Source organism: Ananas comosus, linkage group 4, assembly GCF_001540865.1.
Source record: "Ananas comosus cultivar F153 linkage group 4, ASM154086v1, whole genome shotgun sequence".
Classification (NCBI taxonomy): Eukaryota; Viridiplantae; Streptophyta; class Magnoliopsida; order Poales; family Bromeliaceae; genus Ananas; species Ananas comosus.
Window position 1 is genome coordinate 3,520,122 of NC_033624.1, and position 24,210 is coordinate 3,544,331.

The 24,210-nt window shown below is 35.4% G+C and overlaps 2 protein-coding genes across 10 annotated transcripts; one reads left to right on the plus strand and one right to left on the minus strand.

The window, feature by feature from the left end:
• LOC109709401 (histone deacetylase 15) lies at nt 311-12,440 on the plus strand. Of its 7 annotated transcripts, none has more exons than XM_020231618.1 (19): nt 313-506; nt 595-630; nt 1,159-1,295; nt 2,378-2,937; nt 3,473-3,590; nt 3,988-4,049; nt 4,154-4,229; nt 4,775-4,839; nt 5,855-5,910; nt 6,442-6,565; nt 6,925-7,050; nt 7,234-7,284; nt 7,711-7,779; nt 8,483-8,591; nt 9,145-9,224; nt 10,058-10,140; nt 10,248-10,293; nt 11,342-11,510; nt 11,943-12,440. In XM_020231618.1, the coding sequence occupies exons 4-19, from the start codon at nt 2,410-2,412 to the stop codon at nt 12,074-12,076; spliced, it is 1,896 nt and encodes a 631-aa protein (XP_020087207.1). In that variant the 5' UTR covers nt 313-506; nt 595-630; nt 1,159-1,295; nt 2,378-2,409; the 3' UTR covers nt 12,077-12,440. The 7 variants fall into 7 exon arrangements, with proteins under 7 accessions (XP_020087212.1, XP_020087207.1, XP_020087206.1 ...); XM_020231617.1 differs by having other exon boundaries at nt 1,203-1,295; XM_020231623.1 differs by lacking the exon at nt 1,159-1,295 and having other exon boundaries at nt 311-506; nt 11,951-12,440.
• On the minus strand, nt 13,180-23,466 carry LOC109709403 (rhomboid-like protein 15). Of its 3 annotated transcripts, none has more exons than XM_020231626.1 (13): nt 23,245-23,466; nt 21,205-21,370; nt 20,371-20,674; nt 19,005-19,037; nt 18,796-18,887; nt 18,632-18,705; nt 18,142-18,236; nt 17,886-17,961; nt 17,115-17,221; nt 15,326-15,374; nt 15,189-15,245; nt 14,496-14,570; nt 13,180-13,498 (listed from the first exon to the last, which is right to left on the minus strand). In XM_020231626.1, exons 1-13 carry the CDS (start codon nt 23,266-23,268, stop codon nt 13,493-13,495), a joined length of 1,158 nt encoding a protein of 385 aa, XP_020087215.1. In that variant the 5' UTR covers nt 23,269-23,466; the 3' UTR covers nt 13,180-13,492. The 3 variants fall into 3 exon arrangements, with proteins under 3 accessions (XP_020087215.1, XP_020087214.1, XP_020087213.1); XM_020231625.1 differs by having other exon boundaries at nt 14,470-14,570; nt 17,067-17,221; nt 23,245-23,465; XM_020231624.1 differs by having other exon boundaries at nt 17,067-17,221; nt 23,245-23,464.

Consider the following 24,210-nt stretch of genomic DNA (forward strand, 5'->3'; position numbering starts at 1 on the left):
TTTAAGTTGTATTATCAGCACGAAGACTGTATCGTGCCGATATTTTACTAGCATAATACGACACGATGAATATGATTATTATTGATGGTCACTTTAATTTTTGGTCTATGTACATTTTTCTTTTTTAAATAGTCATATACTAGTCGTAGTTTTCAATTATTTGATCCGTCTCGGCTTGGGCTCGGGGTGGGGTTCGGGTTCGCATGAGACCGAGTCAACCGACCGGCACTAGGGCCCAGCCCAATTAAACCCTCCGAGTAAAACCAATCGATAAACCAGTGGGCGCGTTAGCGCACATCATAAAGCGGAGTTAAAAAAAAAAAAAACGAAAAAAAAAAGGGAAACTCAAAAAAAGGAAAAAAAGAAAATTAAAAAACGAAAAGGGGAGCGTATCGAGAGCGAGCGATAAAACCTAAACCATCGTCGCGGAGGTACCAAATCCCCTCCGATCTCTCTAAAACCCTATTCCCCTTTTAAGGTTTCGCTCCCACGCGATCTCCCCCCTCGTACGTATTCGGATCTAAAACCCTCTTTTCTGTTTATTTTTTATTTTTTATTTATTGAGTTCGATGTTCCCCTGCTTCGATTTTGCAGGTAATTTGTTCGCGTTTGTTCTTAGATTTGTGGTCGGTAGGTATTTTTCTTGGTGCTTTTTTGGTTTTTTTTTTTGTGAAAATGTATGGTGCTTCCCCCTCAATTATAAGCCGTTTTGATTTAGACCCTTCAAGTGAGAAATCTTGTTGATCGACACAGTTTGGTGCCTTTTTCTTATTTGTTTTTTTTTTTTTTTTTTTGAATTTGAGTTGTTCTCTCGATTAGGTTGAGATTGTTGTTAATTTTAACGGTTCTGTTGGCTCTCGGTTGTTAAAAGTTAACGGAATCTGTATAAATTTAACAAAATTTTGGAATTAACTTATGAAAGTGACTTAAAATCGAAAAGAAATAAAAAATTGAGGAGGGGTAAATTAAAAAAAGAAACATTCTTGAGGGGTCTATTTAAAAAATGGCCCGTTCTTGAAGGTGAGGGTTCGGGGTATACATTTTTATTTAAACTAAATAAACGTGATTCCATGATTCTTTAATTATCATGGCTTATTTTCATTTTCTGAATGTTTACTCAAATACTTAAACTTGCTCATGTATTTAGTCAATTTACAGATTGAGTAAAATGATCGATTGAGGTGAAACACTTTGAATTTCAGCTGATCAAGGATGGAATAGCGATATATGAAATTTCAGGGATTACGATGTTGAAATGAAAAGTTCATGGGCTAAAGTCGCAGAATCGGGATAATGTAGGGACTATCCATTTATTTTATCCTGCAGTAAAAGGGGAAAAATTACGTGCAACTAAATTTATATCCTTGCTACGCGCTGGAAAAGAAAAAACAAGATCATGGTTTATTATTAAATTTCTTTATGTAATGTAAAACCAAATGCAAAGTTGTCTTTGTTTGCGGTCATCTTGGGTTACTGAAATTACCATGCCATTAGGTTAGTTCTGGTTGAACTTGGTTATTCTAGAAGAACACGAGAATTAGATTGCTAGCAAATCCCTTGAATTGTGCTATTCATCAATTAGTCCCTCTTCCACTGTTATTATTGTTCATGGCTCCATTTAGATGCCCTATTATAAGTTTAATGCAGAATTTACTTTTTCCTCTGCCATCCAAACCGAAAGTATTCAATTTATCCCCTCATTGCTTGGTGTAGTTGCTTAATCAACAAATTTCTATTGTTAATTTGCTTGATGAATTTACTGGAGGGAAGTAGTGTAATTTCATCATTTTGCTATCTTGATATTACCAAGATGAATGGGATTTGGAAGTATTCAATTTTCTTGAGATGATGATTAGATTTGGTGCTTTTGACTCTGATCAACAATGCTATCATTGTATTTACATATGGATGGAAAACTTCAATTGTTGAGAGCTACAAATGAAACCAAACTTTGCCCTCTCTTCCCACCTCCCCCGCTTTAATAGATAAGACTGATAATTTAAACGCTATTATTTCCTATTGACCTAGTCATTTGTCTGTATTATGGTATATGGCCATCTGTTTGGTCTGTTGGGGGTAACAGAAACCATTTACTTTCTTTATGTTTTATATAAAGATATATTTGTCGTGGTTTTTCTCTCACCCTTGATGAGGCTTAAATTTAAATACATTTCTCTATTTTTCGTCAGTTACATTATTGACATATAATTTATAGGGCATTACATATTTTATTATGCTATTATTATCTACATTTAATTTCTATGGCATTATCTGTTTTTACATGCTACACATTTTAACCTCTGGGGCGTTATCATTTTTTGCGCCATCTCTTAATTTCTAGGGTTTGAGCTACCTAATTTCCATATCCCATTAACAGGTTTGAAGAGGAGTGCTTGATGATTAAACGGAATGGCATCTGAGACCCTTCATATCAGCAGGCAAAAGGGCAGTGATTTCTGTCAGGAGAACAAAATACATGATCCTATTGAGCAAGTGGATTGTCAGAACAGCTGCTCTAGCTTTTGCCAGTGCAGTAAAAGATCTGCATCAGATGGAAGCACCTTTTGTTTTAGAGAAAGATGTTCTGGACAAAAGCTTGTAGAAGATGAAAATGATGGGCCTGGCAAAATAAATCCCATCGACTCTAATGTTTTATCTGAACCAACGATACGACATGTAGAGAATGCTGATGAAAATGCTTGTTCACATTGTGAAAATGAGAGTTGCAAGGCGTGTGGTGCTATGCAACCACAGGACTATAGGAGGACTCATAAGGGCAATTCTGCCAATTCATTACAAGATCTATTTTTGCAAGATAATTATGATGATGGAGAAGATGATGATAGTGACTGGGAACCCGTCAGTCATCTTCTTATCAAGAAGTGGTTCTGTTATAACTGTACAATGCCAAACTTTGACGACGTTTTTCATTGCGATGTATGTCTATTTTGTTTTCATTTTTTGGATATCCCCGCAATGCCAAACTTTGATGACATTTTTCATTGTGATGTATGTCTACTTTGTTTTCATTTTTTGGATATCCCTGCAAAAATATCAAGTTCCATACATAACCTGCAAAATCTGAGTAGTTGTGTGTACCTCTCAATCATGCGGTTTCTTATGAAGAATATTCTTATGTTGATTTTGGTGTCATCCAATCCATGGGAATGTTTCTATTAGAAAAGCTTTTTTAGAGGGGCTCTTTTGTAATTACGAGGATATATGCATGTAAGAAATGTAGTTTTTGAGCATATATGAAAGTTCCTATCTTGTACGGATATCTATGTAAGCCGATAGTTTTAAAGGGTATAATGTAAATGTCTATTTCTTTGTGGTTGTTTCGTTGTCAACTGCATCTTGCATTTAACTTAGTTGATGCATAAGATCAAAGTTATATGTTTCAGTGATTTCTCATAGCTAATAGATCCTTGAATTGGCACATACTAATTTACTAAATTGTTTATTGGTAAAGGTATGTGGTGAGCATAGGGAATCCCAAGTAAGAGGGTATGATACTTTCCTTAAACATATTGGAGAGAAAGTTCAGGTTTCTGTTGACTCAGATACTATTTGCAGCTTTCCGGACACAGGTTTCTAACTTCCACTGTCATTTGATGATGCAGGTTTACTTTTTTGGAAAGTAAAATAGATTTTTGATGATTTGTTCAGTAACAGTTCTATTTAATTTTCAAGTAGATTGTTTATTCTTAGTTACTGTTAAAAATCATCTATGTGTGCTTGTGGACAATCCAAACCTCCTAATGACAATGCTCCTGTGGTGACATTTCCTGTTAGTGTACTTATGGAGGTACTAATTGTTTCATGGCTAAGAAACTTTCGGACTAAATTGTTGTGGTTTAAACTATAAGGATAAAAAATAGAAGTCAAATTTCAGAGTCTAAATTTCTAATTAACTGTTTTTTAAAGATTTTACAGGGTTCTCTGCTGAGTATTTTTTTTTTCTTTTGTTTACCCTCTTTTATGCAGCATCATCATCAAAATCATGTACAGCCTTTGGCTTTGATGAGAGAATGTTACTTCATTCAGAAGTAAGTCTTTTACGGTGTCTGTACTAGTACAAAATTTTCTTGTTGCAACTTACACTATTTAACTTATGATTACTGTTTATTGATTGGCCCCACCTAATATCTAGGTTGAGGTGAAACCTCATCCACACCCTGAGAGACCCGATCGCCTTAGAGCGATTGCATCCAGCCTTGTTGCTGCAGGTACATTTATCTTGCAGTGCTTAATATGATAATTTTTGGTATTTTTAAGATATATATTTTTTAATTACTGCTTTTTTCAGTAAATCTGTACAGACCTTGCTTGAACAATTGTGCATTTTTGAAATGCATAACTAAAATTTGTTTTTACTATCTGACCATCTAATTTCAATTTTATGAACCATCAAATTCCTTTATAATTAAACCTTCCTTCTGAAAAATTTACAGAATATCTCAACAAAACAACAGAATTACAGAATGTTTCAACAAAACAACAGAATACACATTGTCGTAATAGAATATTCCGAGACAAAAATTGACAAATCCTATTGAATGCTTGCAGAGAGTTAATTAAACATATTGTAAGGTTCGGTATGAAAATCAGAATTTGAAGTTCGGGCATCCATTTTAAAATGAGTTCTAGTTTGGATATGGTCTTCACATTTTCACCTTATTGATGGTTAGGTTGATTTTTCTCAAAATTCAAGTGCTTATAGCTGTATCCTACATTCTTGATGTGCTGAAGTAGAATGTTTTGATGAATCTAGGTATATTTCCTGGAAAGTGCTCCTTAATAGCTGCTAGGGAAATAAGTCAAGAAGAGCTTATGATGGTAATCTTATCCTTTTCCTTGGTATCAGCACTCATTGTTTACTTATTGCATATTGGCACGTGTTTGTTTTTAAAAAAAGGTGCTACTTGACCAAAATTAGGTAACTATTTTATTTCTGGGTTGTTACAACTTGAATTCCTAAAGTCTCACATTTATTTCATTTTCATCCTCATAATTACAGTTGTAACAGTTTAGCCCCTATAGTTTGTTCTGTATAAAATTAAGTCCTTAAACTCCTTTTGTCTTGCAACCATGTTAAATGTGTCTTGGAATCTTGGGTCTGGCCTGCTTTATGTTGCGGCCCAAAATTTTTCAGAGTGAAACCGAGTGGGATTTTTTGTTGTATAATTTAGGACACATTTTTTTTTTCCAATCTTGATCAAGCTTTGGTCGCTTATGTATATATACCTCGTTTTCGTGAATATTCGTAATGAGAGATCTTGGGTGTCTTTGGGGCTAGGGTTTCTGAGAGGCAGGCATCTTTTATACTTCACTTTCGTTTATAGTAAAATTTTCTTTCTGACTTTCTTTGTTGACGTAGGCTAGTGGCTGACCCATATAAATTGCTTGTGTTTTATTTTCTTCTATCTGTTCTCAATTCTGCATACTAGGGTTTTTCAGCCTTTGTCCTAACATGTCAACTCAATAGAAGTGCCATGTCAGCACTATACTTTGTTTAAATCGAAATTTTAGGGATGAAATTGATAACAAGGTCCAACATCATGGACTAAGGTGTTACAAATGAAACTCGGAAGACTAAATTGAAAATGCATCAAACTTCAAAAACATATTTGTTACAATGGAATTTTTAAGGATGAAAATGAAGTCTGGGTCAAACTTCAGGGACGAGAATATGTACTTAACCCTTCCATCTTTCGTAAGTTATTTATTGGCTGGAATTCTGCATCTTTTTAGGGTCATCCATTAATCCATTTTCACGATCTTAGCTATTAGGTTATGCTGGTCCTACAGTGAAAAGAGCTTTATTTTTATTATCAGTTTATTAAACCTGCAGGTGCACACTTTGGATCATATTGAAGCAGTTGAAGAAACAAAGAATATGCTCTCTAGGTGATTAGTGGTTTTTGTGCACCTCTATTATTTCATGTGCTTTTGATTACCCATTACATTATTCATTGGTTTGCCACAGTGCAAATTATTGATATTAAGTTGCCTGTGCTCCACAAATCAGCCTTTTTTACTTGTTAACAACCAGGATCTTACTAGTAGCTAAAAATGGACCATATAGAAATTCCTTATTTGTTTCGATTCAACTGGGAATTGTAGAGGATGGCCTATGGAAGTCAGAATTGATGAGAAGTGATAACTACTGTTGTTCTTCTCTCTCTCTCTCTCTCTCTCTCTCGCATAGGGACTATAGTTCATTTATATTTCTTTTTCTTATCGGAGTAATTCTTTTCTATGGTATAGATACACTTCAAAGTCCCTATCTAAACAACTTTTATAAAGTCTTCTTCATCTAAGCATGCTTGAGCATAAGCAGAAATTTTTAGCTGGGTGATAATACAAAATTGAGGTATTCTATTTAGGTCATGTGCTTTCTATTTAAATGCTGTGATTATTGCTTTGACGTAAATGCAGCTACTTCACTTTGGACACGTATGCTAATGAACACTCAGCATGTGCTGCAAGGCTTGCTGCGGGATTATGTGCTGATCTTGCTTGCTTAATAATATGTGGCCACTCCAAGAATGGTTTTGCTTTGGTATATTTCTTCATTTTCATTTCGTTTAATATGTGAAGGATTGTTTATGGTAATTTGTGCTGAAGGTATTCCAACCTTTTAGTAGGTTTCTGTTTGTTTCCGCCACCATTTAGTTTGGTCCCTACTTTTATTTTAATCAGTTTCAGTCTACATAATGCAGAGATTAGGAGCTCAATTGTAGTAACAATTTAAATGTTTAGTAAGAAAACTGACAATATACTGAAAGCTTGAGGACCCCTGCTGCAATTTATCCTTTTTATTTTACATCATCATACTAGCACATTTTCGTGATTGCCTTGAATTGCCGAGTTTTGTTTACTAGTTCATAACAACCACTGATAATGTGCTCCACAAATTAGGTAAGGCCGCCTGGGCATCATGCAGGTGTAAAACAAGCCATGGGTTTTTGCCTTCACAATAATGCAGCAGTGGCAGCATTGGCTGCGCGAAGAGCAGGAGCCAAGAAAGTTTTAATTGTTGATTGGGTAATTAACTTGTTAGTTTTGACTATTTATTTTTCTCTATAATCTATATATATACTATATATATATACTATGTCATTCTCCTGACCTGCTAAATTTTCTTTGAATATTTTTCCGTAAGAGTTAGACATGATAACAATTTGTTTTCTTAGCAGTTTATGAAGTTATCTTCAATTGTCATTTCAGGATGTACACCATGGCAATGGCACACAAGAAATATTTGACGGGAACAACTCGGTGAGTGGTAATTTGAGGTTAATAAGTTCTCATTGTTAGAGTTTCCGGTCCATTTGATTCTTGATGTATTGTTTGTTTTTTGGCTGTAATCATTTACGGAAGTGACAGAAATATTTCTTTAACTTAATGGATGACAAGTTCCTAATTCCATTGAAAATTGTTTAATTATATTCCAACTCTTCCACCTATAAAATTAGCATCAACAAATTCTCTTGTTAAGTCATATGAATCATAATTTTATTAGCTGAAGTCCATCCCTTTTGCATATGCGCCCTGAAGTGGAAAGAATGACCAATCCAGAAACATAAGATTAAAATGAGTATGAAGCTTCTACTCTTACCTAGTCAATTGTCATTTGAAAGTACTCAGCTCATTTACTTTCATCAGATTTTTCTTTTTGCATACTGAGGAATAATATATTTTCAGGTTCTGTATATATCTTTGCATCGACACGAGGGTGGAAGATTCTACCCTGGTACTGGAGCAGCTGATGAGGTAATATTTGTTCTTTCGCATGTGCGAACTAAGATCTTAATATTCTATAGATAGATTTTTTGTTGTCAGATGCTGGTAAACAGACTTACTTTCTGATTATTAATCTTTAGTAATTGTATAACAAACTAAATTTTTTAGTTTGTCCTCCTAGAGATTTTCTTTACAAATTGCAATTAGTTGAAAGAAGACCATGATTGTTTGTTCTTTGTTTCATGTTTGTGTCCGCAAACAATGATTCGATTCACTGTTCATTTTTCTCAATAATCTAGTCACGACTGCATTCAAATTGCTAACTACCATAGTATATACTGATAGCCTCGGTCTGTTTTGCACATACAATCATAAATGCTCATTTTTGAGTCTTAAAGGGCAGACAGAAAGGTAATGAGCTGAACAGCATACTAAAGGAATCCTTTAAATTGAGAGATGCAGTTTCGATTTAAATATATTATCGTAACTGCTCTTTTGCCAGCTTAGTATTTATATGCAAAATTCACAATAAATGGTCTTCCCGTTTTCCAATAGTACATTTGATGTTCTAAAACTTTTCTTGTACATTTCTCATATTTGTTATCTGTCCATATAAACGTTTCTATTTTCTGTCACTTATTCTATTTTGCAACAGATTTTTCTTTTTTTTGTTCTGCTTTTAGTATCTTTCATTCTTGTCATATTAGCTGCTAGTTGTTTGCTTTGGTTTTAGGTTGGTATTAATGGTGCTGAAGGATATTCTGTCAATATTCCTTGGAGCCGTGGTGGAGTGGGTGATAATGATTACTTCTTTGCTTTCCAGCATGTTGTTCTTCCTATAGGTTTGCGTTTTTACTTGGATATTGAGGATTGTTAGTTTATTGAATTTCTAAAAGATTGCTTGGGTCAACTCATATCTGGTATTTTCAATGTATTATAACTTTATATGAGTATATGAAGGTAGAAGGGTTTCGGAATAGTGAGCTGCAATACATGACTTTCAAGTTATAAGCTGGTTATTTATAACTTGTTTATAACTTTCTTTTACCTCCTGAGAGGCGGGTTTTTTATTACATTGAATCAGTCTTTTCTCTATTTTTAAAAAATCCAACGGGTCTTATCTAGAGGGAGATTGTAGGTTACATACGTACATACCTTCATGAATCATGATACATGGTATCATAAATATGTGCATGCATTTGAATAAATTTATGTTATTTATGGCTTTAGCTCTTTTCACACATCAAAACCAGTAAGATCTGTAACCATCTCAAACATTTTGTTGTTTATGTGAAATTTCCTTATTATTTTTTTTTAATAGAGTTAGCAGTTTTATTTAATGTGCAATAGCATGAGTGCATGACTATCTGATGATGTTCTGTCATTCTTTTGCAGCTTCAGAGTTTGCTCCTGATATCATCATTATATCTGCAGGATTTGATGCAGCGCGGGGTGATCCCCTTGGCTGTTGTGATGTAAGGATTTAATGCATCGACCCTCGCCAAAATGATAGTACAATGTGGATTTTTGTTCTGTGTAAATCTATCCATAATTACTAAAATTTGGTGCTAATTCCAAGTACCAACTTAGAAATATGATCTGTTATAGAAAAAGAGAGTACCAAGTAAAAGAAATTGAAATGTTAACCTTAGCTGATTGTCTGCACACCTTTTCACAGAGGAAACAGGCTTTGTTCCCTTTCTAAGTTTCAGCAAATATTAAGCAATTGAAATCTTAAATTTAGCTGATCGTCCGTATACATTTTTCAAAGAGGAACCTAGCTCTATTCCATAAGTTTCATTTATGTTACATTATATTGCTAATGCAAAAAGTTTTGATACTTATAATGGATATACTTGTATGTACAAGCAAAATCTCAAAACTGCCGCAACAGGGTTTTGAGAAGGTTTGGCTGGAACTGCTTGTATATGCTGACCAACAGCTTAAAGTTTAGTTTCCCATATGAATAAAGCTAAAGCAGTAGGGTCCTTTTGGATGTTTCCATCCAAAATTTCCTATGTTAATTTAAGCCTGACCCTTGAAACTCATAATTCATGAGTGTTTTGAAGTTGATACCAATCTGTGATATTTGGAACCATACAAGCTTTCAGGTGATCACCTTAGTTATTTCTACAATATTTATCTTAATTAATATTCATGAACGTATTTGAGGTTATTGCCGACTTGCCATTAAGCTGTTAGTAATATTTCCATTGTTACCTTGCTGGTCTTGTTCTTATTCATTGTACAATGGATTGGTTCTCTTGTTTATAAATTCTTCTAATAGCTTCAAAGCATATATTATCAGGTTACACCAGCTGGTTATGCACAGATGGCGGACATGTTGGCTAATATTTCAGAGGGTAAATTGTTGGTTATTCTTGAGGGAGGGTGGGTATTTGAGTCCTGTCTTTGTTTTCTTTTTTCTAGTTAGTTTTAGAGCAATTGTTTCCTCATTTATTTGCAACGCATGACTTGATTACTTTTTTGGTTCACAGATACAATCTTCATTCAATATCATCTTCAGCTACAGCAGTGGTTAAGGTAGCTACCTTCTTGAATATGCTTATTTTTAATTGATCCTTTAGGTATTTTTGTAGTTAAAGTTGTGCAACATTCTTCTCTCTTTCAATTAGTTAGTACCTATTGATTTCTCGCTATTATTTGATGTCACATTTACTGGTTTGGGTGCTGTAGATAATTTTTGTGGTTATACATTCTGTTATACCCTTACCTTTTTAATTTAGATTCCTTTCTTTTGTTTTTAATCTTGTGGTGCAAGCCCTGATGGGAAGATTCCGATGCTATAGTTGCAACTATATTTATTCTTCTAATCATCAACAATCAGTAAAGTTTTGGTATTTATATTTGGCACTTAAAAGTAATTAGCTTGGTTAGACGCCTCTTCAAAGTTTATTCTTCACATGAATTTTTTATTTGGGATTCTTAGGAAGCAAATATATATGTTGGATGTAATAATGTGCATCAACTATTGTCATTTTCATTTTCAAAGCGTGTGCTTAACTACTAATAAGTTATGGCTTTAGGTATGTATCGATTTCATTTGTGAATAGTGATAATGTTTGTCGCTGATCACTTCTTAAAACTCTTTATACTTGCAAGGTTTAGCACGCTAAAGCAAGCTTCTAAACTAACTGAAATTTGATTCAAATAGGGATACCTAATGTGCCAAAGTTTGTTTTGTATTAAGTACAAGGGTAAATATGGTAGAAATTAAGTTTTGGAGGCATGCATGAAGACTCAGTTCTTGCAAAATATATATGAGTAAAAATTTTCACAGGAGATTTGTAAATTTATCTTAGTGTTGTCTCTATGATATATTGAGTAGAAATCTTGGAAACTATTTGGTCCACGACTTCATCAATTTTCATGGCATTTCACTATTTTCTATTTTTATTTTTTGCCACTAGTATCTGTTCGAAATTCATTACTTTCTTCTATTATGAGTTGAACCTCAGTGCCTGACTTATGTTTCCTACAAATGATACTCTCTGCAGAGTTGTAAAGTACGTGGTTTTGATATTCACCTTATTACTGTACCTTGTTACTTTCTGGTTCTAATATCTTATAGGTACTAGTTGGAGAGAAACCAAGCTATGATTTGAGCAACGTCATGCCATCAAAAGCAGGGCTGCGGACTGTTATGGAAGTATTGAAAATTCAGCTGAAGTATTGGCCGGTTTTAGAATCGCACTATACAGCGCTGCAGGCGCAATGGGGCCCACTTTCATGGAACAATAGTGAGTGCTAATCTTATATGTTGATAGTTTCTTTATATATATTTAAACGTGGGTGCAAGTAGGTTTTATTTGCATTATTTGCTTCAGTTAGGTAGGGATAGAAAGGTCTTTTATTACATGTTATGGTCGATCCTTAGATTTTCGGAATTTTGAATGGAAAGCACACAAAGGGTTGACATAACAAAACTTCGGTAAATCAGGGTTGAGAAAGTGAATTGTATTTCTTGGTAGTTTAGGGGCTATACAGACACACTTGAACCCTTCTTTAATCACTTGAGTTTGTTCGAAAAGAATTAGTTGGTTCTGTTTGATTCTTTTGACATGTTTACTCGATTCTTTTGACATGTTTACTTGAGACCATCTCGGTAACTGGATATGAAGTTCCTTTTGCCTTGTTTTATTTGGATGAATCATTTTATCTGGTAAACTTAGGGCACCAGCCGAAGAAGAGGCGACATTTGATCGGACCAATTTGGTGGCAGTGGGGGAGTAAGAGATTTGTGTATGAACTATTATACGGGCGTCCCCATCTAAGAGATTTAAAGAGAATACGCCGACAGCAGTAAGGCGCAACACGGGCAAAGCTGGTGGTCGTCAATGTGCTGATTCTGAAAAATTTATATGAAAAAAGGTAAAATTATGTCTGCACCTTTATTCGTTGTATTGCCAAAAGGAGTTTGAACGTTTTAACTCCGTGCAGTGGGACGTGCAGATTGTGCGTCAAATTTTGCTTTAACAGTAACTTGTTATAGCTGAAATTCTTGTGCTACATGGCGTAGGTAAACAATTGTAGTAATTACAGTAGTGATTCCGAATTTGGAGATTTTCAGTTTACATTGTGAGGAGGCTTTTAAATATTATTGTAGGATTGCATAAATCGTATGTCACTGTATTAGTTATGAGAAATTCTTGCCAGTGCTACTGCAAAAAGAATTTGTTCTAAACCGGTCCGTATGGGTTTATAACTACCCATTCGGCACCAGCTGGCTTTGTGCTGATGAGCCCATCTAGAATCCTGCCTGTTGTAATTGTGCCAACATATTAGAGGGTGCACGTCCAGATTTTCTGCCATGCGGTGTCCTGTCGATATCTCATCCTGTCGATATCTCACCGGTATGTGCCGTTTTACTACAATTATTGGTTTATATATAAACTAATTGAAGCCATGCTATTACTAAGATGGAGTGATGTTTAAGAAAAATCTTTGAGTCTGTTTTCGTTTGCAAGATGATAATATATTTATTCGGTAGTGTTGAACGCTGGCTAGTAAACAATTTCTCCTCATCGTGGGGAAATTGTTTACTGCATCTGGCCTACCACGACAGTTATTCTTTTCTGAGGAGGTGCTGTACTTTGTTCTTTTTTTGATTTTTGTATTATATAGATCTCAATCTCTCCCAAAAGCACAATCACAGATGTTGGACTAGTTAATCTCTCTCTCATATTAGCCCTTTGTTGGTGGAATTATTAGTCATAATTATGGACCTTTTTTTACAATCATTTTCTGACAGATAGAAGGCCACCACGTCCCCCCACATGTAGTTTAGGCTGGTTCAAAGGCTAGTCTAAGGATCCAATTATTCAATATTATGACTCTAACGACTAACTAGGAGAATCAAATACATGATGAATGATGAATACTAACTTTCGATCTAACAAATGTACAATCTATGATGAAATAGCTTTGGTTAATCTATGATAAGAGATGTGATCTGAGCAGAGATACTTCATGTTCACATTTCTGCGTCAGAGTGATCATTACACTTAATCTAGGCACTCCACAGAATCGAACAATGTAAGTACAAATTATAAACATTTCTTTTGTATAGTTCATCACAGGATTAACTCAAAATCAGAAGCCCTTCCTCTTGAAGCAATTTAACCATCTCAGTAGAACAAACATCCACAGATCAGAGAAAGATATACCAGTCCAAGGCCACTTCAAAATATCATTTACCTGCGTCTCTATAAGGTTCATCACTTTATCCCTGCATTCATGAAACATCAGGCGAATATTAGTAAATATTACTCAACCGACTTTGGTGGTGTTTGCTTGGAAGATAAAGTGTAAAAAGTAATATATATCACTATAATCCCTCCCAACAAAATATTTTGGTTACTTATCCATGCTCAGAATTGGAGCCAAGAACGGCAACGTCCGGGGATAGCAATATTTCTCGGGTATGGTGGAATTGTGCTACTCCCATCACTAGACCCTTTATCCCAATAATTTCCCACATTTTCCTAGGGAAACACAGCAGGAATAACACAAGGAACAAAATTTTCGAATCTCAAAATCTAATGTGGCCGGTGCTGTGAAAAATTATTGCATGCACCTGGTCATAATGCATTTGCACACTCACGCACCAACCCATCCATCAGCACTCCATCCTCTACCAGATGTCAATCCCTACCACACAGCAAGCTTAAATAAACCTATTCCTTCTTCTAAAAATTGGATAGTTGGATACAAAGTGCGAAAGGTCTGATGGGTGGAGTTGCACCTATGTATGGATGCATCAGCAGTGAGTGATAAATTTCTCCTATTTGGCCTGACTTTTGAAACAGCTCTAAATAGAAGTGAAAGCATTTAGGGAACGAAAAGTTTGGAGCTTCAGTGTTGGCTTAAGCAAATCCAAGGCTGGGCCGGGCGAAAAGAAATATGCTCCACTCAACCAAAGCTGGTCTGGCTCAATAACATTTACAAGACCTCAACTTTTGAGATGCTGCTCGGCCTAACGAACTGGCCTGGCCCTACCTGGAAAATAATTGGGCTGGCTGGGCAAGGTCAGATCTTTTCTGCTCGTCTACCTGAGCGCTAAAAGTAGGAGCTCCCATTTGAAGCTCCTTGATTCTAGCTTACGGTAAAAAGCTTTTGGAAGGATTTTAACGGCAAAGCTGCTAGGGATTCTTTGAAGCAGCTATATGAAACGGCACGTCTAGAGAAGTCCTCACTGACCCAAAGAAGAGTAAAATGATTCATGCCTGTTGGCTCATAAGAATTTCAATGGCAACAGTGGGATCCCCATCAGCAGCAGTAAGAGCAACTTCAGCCTGGATCTGCAACAAAAACAGGAAAGCATATCAAGATAACAGGTGGTGAAAGAGAGATGCTTGATGGAAAAAAAAAAGCAGAAAATGAAAAAAAGCAGAAAATGACTAACTTGTAAGTCAGATAAAGTACTTATAAACTGATTTACAAAACTCTGTACTTCCAATTTCGCCTGAGTTGTATTAAACCTACTAAAACATGAAAGATGAAACAGCTTCCTTTTACTTAAAGAAAAAAATAGAAGTTCGCCTTTCCCCTTCATTCTGTTTGCCTATTCAGGATTCTGCCCCAATACTTGATGGGATGAGAAAAAATCTAGCTGGCCAGCTGCCCCGGCCAAATGTGCCAAGCCGAAGCAACGCAGGCCATAACATGCCTGAGGATTCCCTGAACCATTGTGGCTTAATCCAGATGGGCCAAGCTAAAAATATAACCTAGATTTGAACCAGGCTCAGGGACGAGAACCATTCTCGGACTAGAATGCCTGGTTGAGCTCATCATAAGATCAGGGAATATTTTTCTATAAGGTAATTACACAGTCAAAAGACGGTAAATTGTGAAATATTTCGACTCAGCTCGACAACATTAAAGATAAAATAAACATTAGAGCAAAAGCTATGCTGTACCTTCTCAAAACCCATTGCTACTAGCTTGTTAAGCTCTTCTTCAAAGTTATCAGAACCCTAAAAACAGATAAATCATCATTCAGAAAAAAACAGAAGGATAAATAAAACCATGTAATTAAGAAATTGTTTCATGCAACCTGGTTGGTTGCTGCTGATCCATCAACTCCAGTGTTTCCTGTTGAATGCCTAACACCAGAAAACAGTCAGAGAGAATAAATGTCAATTATTATAATCCTAGACTGCTCTGTTACCAGATGCTTGTTAATTTTTCTCTCTTCACTATGCATGTAAGTTTAGCTAACTCCAGGCTGATAGATACAAGTCGGCAGTAGCAACTATCCTTTTGATAGGCTCTTAAAGGTGAGGTGCATGATTACGCAAAATAAAACTACAAACAAACTATCCATACTCTTTCTCTCTCTCCCAAACAAAGGAAAGAAGAAAAATCTATGTTCCTAGCCATATAAAGATCATATAACATCAGTATTTGAACTGGTCAAATATCGTTTCTTTGGTTTCATTCACATGTCTCATCAACAACACCTTATAGAACCTAAAAGAGCATGATGAAACAAGATTGAAATCAAAATTAACTATCAAGAACACACAGCAAGCTAGTAGACTGATGAACTACACAATAAAATAATCCCCAACTAGCCAAAGAATGCGATTTCAAGAAATATCTTTCCTTATGATCAGGATAGTTACTTGTGATAGTTGAAATAATCGTGGTTCATAAATGATGAGAATAGTTGAAATAATTGTGGTTCATAAATGATGAGAATAGTTGAAATAATCGTGGTTCATAAACGATGAGAATGGCTGTATCATTTGATTGTAGATTATCAACACATTACCCTTCTTTTAAAAATGGAACCTTTGTATCTTCATGGGACGAACTAGTATCTTCACTCTACAGAATCTTTATCTGTTGCTCTTAGTGTCATTATAATTCTCATGTGCAGAAGAATCTTGTCACCAAAAATTTTGATAGAGACTATGACAGAAAGGTCCTGAACTGAACCACTACCATCTACCTATGGTTACAGAATACAAAGTCAAATGAGAGGAAAGAAGACAAAAGAAAAGGTGAGACAAGGAAAATTCTCGGTGAGAAAAAGTTAAAGACGATGTATTATAAATTGTAACTAAGAGAAGGATAAGTGTGCTTGATATCAGGATGGGATATTTTGCCTTAGAGGTATCCATTCCAATTAGTCCATTTATATAGAGTTTAACTCATATTTCTCCCTTATTAATCATCATCAATAAATGAACTCGGGAGTTCAGCTTGTTACACCCTTAATTGAAGCACAGTGTGTACCCTACTTGCTAGCTTACAAAAACAAATTATACACCATGTGCATGACAAGGTGCAAACAATCGCAATCTCAGACTGCATGAATTTGTTTATGACAAGTTGACAACTTCAAGCAAATTGTGTTCAACAACCAAACTAGTTCTAATGACCTTGTTAAAGTAACATATTATACATTAGATAAGACTTAAGAGCTTTAATACCCATTTGGCTTAGGTCCTATTTCTGCTTTCAGCAAACAAACACTAATAGTGGAGTGTTTGACAAATTGAAAGTTTAAAGCTTTTCCAATGGCGGGAAGATGGAATAAGCTTCCGAGCTCAATAGCATAAGCCTCCAGTTTGGAGCTTCTGCTTCTGCTGCAGAAGAGAACTGTAGGAAGGATTTTAACTAGATGTTTTTAATGCTTCTCATAGGAGCATCCTACGAGCACTTCAAACACCCTACAGCAGGGCCAAATAAGTTTCTATTAGAGTATATGTAGTAGCAGCTTGTGAATCTTTCCCCTTTTTCTTTCTATCTTGGTAGCGGATGTTAGTATGAATGTATAATAGCATTACCGTCCTTCTAGTACTTCAGGATTAGTGGGCTCTGTATTATCCAACAACCTTGTCTGCAAACTCAAGTCGGAATCTGTAGTGGTCTGCTGATTTCTTGCTGCACCTAGGGTCCTCCCCCTCCCAGGGAATCTGGGGTCTTGCGCTGGGCCTGTTGGCTACAAGTAATGCGAGAGAATTATAATATGGCCTAAGAAACACAAGTATATTTAAAATAAAACATTGGATAGTAAAAGAAAAAAAAAGAGGAAAGGTTGCAAACAGACAAGAGTATATTTAGCAAGGAAAAAAATAGAAACATTTGAGAAGAAGTCCTAGACCCTGACATATAAATTGAGAAGAAAGTTCGTGAACAACAGTATAATTTCTGGCGAGTATAAGCCCCCAGTGTAGTAGTAGTCAGAAAATGCTCTGAACCATTTCCTTATTTTATCCTTCACAAATTTTTTTTATCCGAGTACCAATTAATGTTCGGCAGAAGAACTAAAGCAATCTAGGCAGAGATAGTACAATTAATTTTCAATGGGTCATTTCTATGAGTTTGGCTCGAAGAATCCTAAGAATTCCAGTTCATCAATCTAAGCTTATCATTTGCTCCACCATACTGATCCTTTAAACAAGGAGAACTTTGTAAGTTGCATTCCGGTGTACGAGATATTGAGATGGACAAGCCGATTGTTTTAACCAGAAAAGAGTATTTTCTAGTTATTTACAAAAATATATACTTTCTGTTGAGAGTATCAAATTCAAGACAGAAGGGCAGGTGTCAAATATGAAAATAGTATATTGATACAGCATAAATCTTGCATCAACAATACTTACCGAATTGGTTGATGTATCCCTATGCAGCATCCACGAAGAAAGATTTCTCCACAGGTTTCTCCTAATCAAAGGGGTACTGTATTGAAAGAAATAGGAACAAAAAAAAAAAAAAGAATGACGTTTGCCACAAAACAAAGACTTAACCGCTAACCCACCCACCCATACCCCCCTCCGCCCCCAAAAGAAACAAGAAAAAGAACCCACAAAAAAAATAAGGGGAAAAAAATGAAAGAAAACCCTCAGAAATAAAATCTACCTGGATGCGGTATTAACATTTGAATACGTAGGAAGATGGCCATATGTAGTCCCTCCAGTGCACAAGATAAATCCAGAATGTCTAACACAAGCTGACTGAAAAATTACAATATTAGGATTTTATATTACTCCGTATTCGCAAAAGAAAATCGCGAACGTCAAGCACAACCTAAGTAGGTGCTTGCTTGGCCCTGATCCTGCATAAGTACTGCTTAAACTGTTTGAAGAAGCACTAACAGCTTTTCTCCTCAACAGCTTCTCGAACATCAGAAGCTTCAAATCAGACCTTTCGTTCTTGGGGGCCAAAAGCTCAATTTTAGCTTTTTGTCAGAGTAAAAACTCGGCCTTATGTTAGCCAAACACCTAGTTTCTAGAAGTTTTTGTGCTTAGGAGTAGAGAAGCTATTGTAGAAGATATGGCAAAACAAGCACAAAAATTCTCAAGTCTATTAGTTGTGACTAATGATTGAATCTGTACAGACGACTACTTACTAGCAGTGAGGAGCTTTCAATAGCAGAATAGAAAGATGGTCCAGGTAACAAGTATTTGAACAATCCAAGAGTATCTGAGGGGAAGCAGAAAATAATTGAGTACAATCACTTAGAACACTATCTTTAGAAAGAAATAACGGATTGAAACAAGAGAAGGAACAAACATGCAAACCCAGATAAGATGCCACATAAGTGTCCCAATAATGAAACATTGCTTGCTAGAAGTTGGAACAGAATCAACAGAATCCAAGCGTACCTGAGTAGAACATCTATTTTATACAAAGGAATTTTTTTGCAGTTTATAGCTGTATTTAAATGCTAAGATGCTGGAGTTACAGGTAAATTGGATTTCATTAGATGGTTAAGTGTGTACCATTTGGCAGGAACATTGAAGAGTCCAAAAACACTGTCAAAAGGAAACCCCACCATCAGTAGACGAAAGCACAATGTCATGGGTCAAAAATAAAAAGACAATATTGGACATGATGGGAGAGTTAATACATAAAAATGTCACATAGGAATCTGGCAAGCAGAAAATTTGAAGGTTTTGCTATGTGGGAAGCTCAAATGAGCTTTCGAACTCCAAAAGCAAAAGATCTATTTTGAAGTTTCTACTTCTGCTACAGAGGGAGGCTCTGGGAAGGATCCCAATGATAAGACTGTTCGTACTTTCAAACAACTATTATTCACAGCACTTCAATAGAAGCTTCAGACAGGACAACCACAATCACATCTTCTTTCACAAACTGATATCCACCTAGGTACTAATTCATGATGCAAAACCTAAAGATAGGAATATTGGTTGCTATCAATCACTCACGTCTGTGTCAGACTTGTGTCCGACGCGGATGCGCCATGGACGGGCGTTCATGGTGCATCCCATTAAATTATTTTATTTTACTTTTTTTTTTATGCATATATAATATAAGATGATAAATATTTTGGTTTTTTGATGAAAGCATAAAAACTATAGCAATATTTTAGCAAAATTAATATTTTATATATAATAAATATATTATTATTTTAATATTATTATATATTATTAGCAGTATCCATATCGTGTTCGTATCCTTTTTTTTTTTTTTTAGCTATCGAGTCGTCGTGTCTGAGTAGTGTCATGTCCCTTGTCCAATGTTCGTGTCCGAAACACCTAGATTGGTTTTCACCTGAAAAATTGATGCTACCAAAAGTTGGTAACTCTAAAGGCTAAATATATGAACAGCCCCTATACTACCCTGGCATTGTGACTTAGTCCGTGAAATTTTCACTTAAGCACTTTTGCCCCAGAAGTTTCCTATATATTACATTTCCATCATCAAATGCCAAAGGAAAAAAAAAAAAACTAATTTCTCTTGTCAAATGACCATTTTACCCAATCTCCTGTAAAAGGATTTTCTAGTTTCAGTTTTGCAGCAAGGTAAAAAAGTCATTTTACAACGACAGTCAATAGATGTCAGTTTTTCTTTCTTTCTTTTTTTTAATCAACCGGGATGCAATTGCAATAAATGAGGAAGTTTGTGAACCAAATCAAAGGGCTATCCACACTTTTTACCCCACACTGAGTTTAGTGGACAGTTTCATTTCTCAGGATAACAACAGACAATCAGAGTACTCATCACCGCTCATTAACTTAAGCAACTTCAGATGAAAGAAGTCAATACAGGAAGTAAAAGCAACTCCATATGCCTAAATGCAGGATGCTGTAGTAAATAGACCAATAAAAATTAAAAACTACCAACCTTCTAGATTGTGCTCCACTGAGGCTAGTCTCTATAACAATCATTGAGAAAATGATGCCAGAAAATCCAATGGCACATTCATTCATGAAGAATGGATAAGGGTGCAAAGGATTATATGAGATCAGTGAAGCAATAATGAGATGGAAAATAGCATTGCTTGTAGCGAGCAACATCATCAAGTATAAAATGCGGACTGATCCCATGATTCTCTCCAATTCCGTGCCCAATGGCACCAATGCCAACATATTGAAAACAACATGAAGCAAGGATCCATGGAAAAGAACAGACGTAAATATCCTGTACACTGAATAAAATGTGGAGGATTTTAGATCTCAATAAAAGATACATGAAAAGAAAAAGAATAATGCTACCGGTATATCCAAAAATGGGTGTAAATCTTACATCCTGCCCATCCAAGAGCCAACATTTTCTCACTAGCTTTATCAATCCTTTTTTACATATTAAAAACCTGAAAGGGACTTCTAAACCCTTTGATGGTTGGGTGTAAGATTTATACCCTATTTTTGGGTGTACAAGTAGCATTTCTCAAAGAAAAGAAAAACTTAAAATATAATAAATTCATTCCAAAAGCGGAGAAAGGGGGAATGTACTGCTCGAGTTTTCGGAGAGTTGAAATGACATTATCTATTGAAAATTTATCGAAGCTAAGCAAGTGTAATACAGATGCAAATAAGGAGTTAGGAGGATAAAAAAAAAAGAGGAGAGAGAAAAGAGAAAACATAAGTTCATAACAACAAGACTAATCCAGCACATATTGTATTTAGAGAGAGAGAGAGAGAGAGAGAGAGAGAGAGAGAGAGAGAGAGAGCATACCTTGAAACCTTGAAACAATTAAAGAAGGCAAGAAGCATATCTCAACAAAGGAGTCATACCCCACCAACAAGCATACCAAGTAAATTACACCACAGATTATAACAACACCAGAAGTAATGAACGGTATACTAGCCCACCACTGATTGAACCTAGTCGGCAATCCTGCCTAAAACAACCAAGAAAACACAAAAATAAAGCACTGAGAAGTAAGATGGGGAAATAATAATAATAATAATGGCAGCATTGCTATGCTGAAAGCATCAAAGTGAAATTCTCACCATTATTTGATAACCAAAGAAACTGATGCTTGCTTACATCAGGTTGAAGCTAATTCTTAAGGTATATCTTTTGTTCTAAAGATTGAGATATGTAGCTGACTGGTAAGTAATTATATTTAAACAAGTAGCAACAATTTTTTTGAATTAGTTTAGAGGGAAAATTTGAAATGCTGCATAACTATAATCTATACAGCTTGCAACCAAATAAAATAGATAAAATATAGGTATGAAAAACCAACATAAGCTCTTATCATGTTATCTTGACAAATAAAGTAACACAAAAAAACCTACATTATCAAATTTGAAAGTTTGAAATTTTGAATTTTTGTAAGGCTTAAACCAGCAAGAAAATGCTGAATTGCATCATCTGAATATCTTCTTATAAGAATCGTTCCTTTCCAGAGCTTGCACCACACAGATAGTGATGGTGGCTACTCTATTAGAGATAACTTTACCTATACAAAAGCAACAAGGAAATTCAGAAACTGGTTATGTTGCACTTCCTAGTAAATTTCCAATAAATATGAAAATTTCTAACTAGCAAATATTTCCAATGATTACTTTTTTTTCAATTATGTTTTTTCATCCATATAAATTGAGGTTAAAATCTCCTTTTTGAGTATATACAGTAAGTGATTTAGCGCCCTTCCGGCTAGTTACTAGTACAGCTTCTTTACTCTAGAGAAGCATAAGCTTAGCATTCGCCAAATAAAATCATAAGGACAAGCCAAGCTTTCACCAACCAAAGATCGCACTGTACAAAAACACAATAATTTGCTTCATCTACTCCAAGTACACAGCATTCCTACATAAATGAAATGCTGAATGTAAACTAAACTAAGAAACTGCACCAACTAAAAAAGCGTAACATTCACATCACAAAACAAGCTGGTTCTCATTCAAAAAGACAACACGCGCTCCCCTTCCTTGGTCTTTAAAAGCAAGAACACATGGATCGTTATATTTCAAGAAGACATGAAAACAGTATTTCGGCATCACATAGCTGCTTAAGTGCCGCAAGCAGCTTTCTTTGCCTAGTTGGTCCAATCAAGTTTTGTGCCAACCCGACCTCCTAACCAGCCATTTGGTCTCCCTAGAGAGTGATTATAATAACAACGTCATCTACTACAGGACCGTGGACACTCAATGTAGCGCCCCTACGAAATCAAGATCCGCATCAATCAATATTGAATATTCCTAAGTTCCTAACCTCATCACCACCAATCTCAGCAAATCTATCTCTAGCATTACTTCAGATCTAGCAGTAGATACTCCAATGAAAATTTTACACTCCGGAACAGAAGATTCTCGCCATATCAATTACACCCATCCACAAAAAAAAAAAAAGAAAAAAAGAAGGAAAAAACCAGATGAAAAACCCCATCGGCTTCTCTACTCTTCCAAGTACGCATGTATGAACTTCCAACAACTACAACACCCAAGATTACGCTAATTCCAAAACCTTTTCCCACATCCTGTATCCAATCATTAAAATCAAACTTATTATGACGCATTATGAAACAAATTTCACCCAAAATATCCCCTCACTACAAGATTCTTCTTTTCTCCACCAATCAACTAAAATCCACTAGAAATCGAAATTGTTACACTTCCTAGGGTTTGAAAATGATCGAATCGTGCAAAACAAAAAAAAGAAAAGAAAAAGAAGAAGGTGAGAGGGATCAGATCCAAGCAGGTAGAAATCGCGGGGGTGAGGGGGAAGGGTTTTGGATCGGTCGATGGGAGAGATGAGATCGCTTACCTCGGTGACGATGTTGGGTCGCATCTCTCGCGTCGTTCTTGCGATTTCTCCTCCGCGTCTTTCTTTTTCCTCCCGCTTCTTCAAAATTTTTCTTTTTTCTTTTTTATCTTAATTCATGCGCCGAGGTTTTGATAAAGAATCGGCGAGGAAATGAAGAACGGAGTTTGGGAAGAAGCTTCGAGCGGTGTAGCACCACTCGCATGAATCGGCGGGGCGCTCGAAACGAGGATGTATTATCGCCTGCACCCGGTGTATCCGTACAAGTTGCGCACTATTTTTTTGATATTTAATGGGTGAAAATGTATGGAGACTCCCTTAACTATACGTCGTTTTGAAACGAGTCCCTGACCTTTTAGCTTTTTCTAACTTTCTTATTTGAATTTTTATTCTTGGTTAGTTATATTCCAGATTTTATCAAATTTACTGACTCTATTAGTTATCAATCATTAATTTGTCTGGTCTTATTTATTAAAAAGTAATTAAACCTATTAAATTTGGAGAACTCGCTAATGAATTTTAGAAGATTTTTAATTTCTTTGAGTATAATTACTTAATTCCAAAAAAAATTAGAAGTCAATGGAATCAGAACGCAATATAGTTGAGGGGGTCTCTATACGTTTTGCCAAACTGTTTTGTTATAAGAAAACTTAAGACAAAAGATCACTTTCCACCTAAAAAGATATTTGTTGTTAAAACAAACTTTAGGTGAAAATGTATAGAATTTGTCTCAAATATCACCCATTTTGATCTTATTATATAAACTTTAAAAATTATGATTTTACTCCCTAATGTTTAATTTATTGATTTGAGCCAGTTAATGACTCTTAATTTTTTAGATTTGAATGCATTGTTTATCATTACAGAGTTAATTAGTATATTTTACACAGTTTTATGTAACTAAACATTTTGTTAAAGTAAATCAAACAAATTGAAAGATTGATATTAAAAATAAAAATTTTGAAAAAT

What these genes read in the sequence shown, in the direction of transcription:
- LOC109709403 (XM_020231625.1), bottom strand. Translation starts at nt 23,268, where the DNA reads ATGCGACCCAACATCGTCACCGAG. An exon ending in AATGTTAATACCGCATCCAG is followed by an intron (nt 17,962 to 18,141) that starts GTAGATTTTATT and finishes CTTTCAATACAG; the next exon opens with TACCCCTTTGATTAGGAGAA. An exon ending in CCTGAAGTACTAGAAGGACG is followed by an intron (nt 15,375 to 17,066) that starts GTAATGCTATTA and finishes TTCTGGTGTTAG; the next exon opens with GCATTCAACAGGAAACACTG.
- LOC109709401 (XM_020231618.1), top strand. Translation starts at nt 2,410, where the DNA reads ATGGCATCTGAGACCCTTCATATCAGCAGGCAAAAGGGCAGTGATTTC. An exon ending in GTCAAGAAGAGCTTATGATG is followed by an intron (nt 4,840 to 5,854) that starts GTAATCTTATCC and finishes TTAAACCTGCAG; the next exon opens with GTGCACACTTTGGATCATAT. An exon ending in CCAAGAATGGTTTTGCTTTG is followed by an intron (nt 6,566 to 6,924) that starts GTATATTTCTTC and finishes TCCACAAATTAG; the next exon opens with GTAAGGCCGCCTGGGCATCA.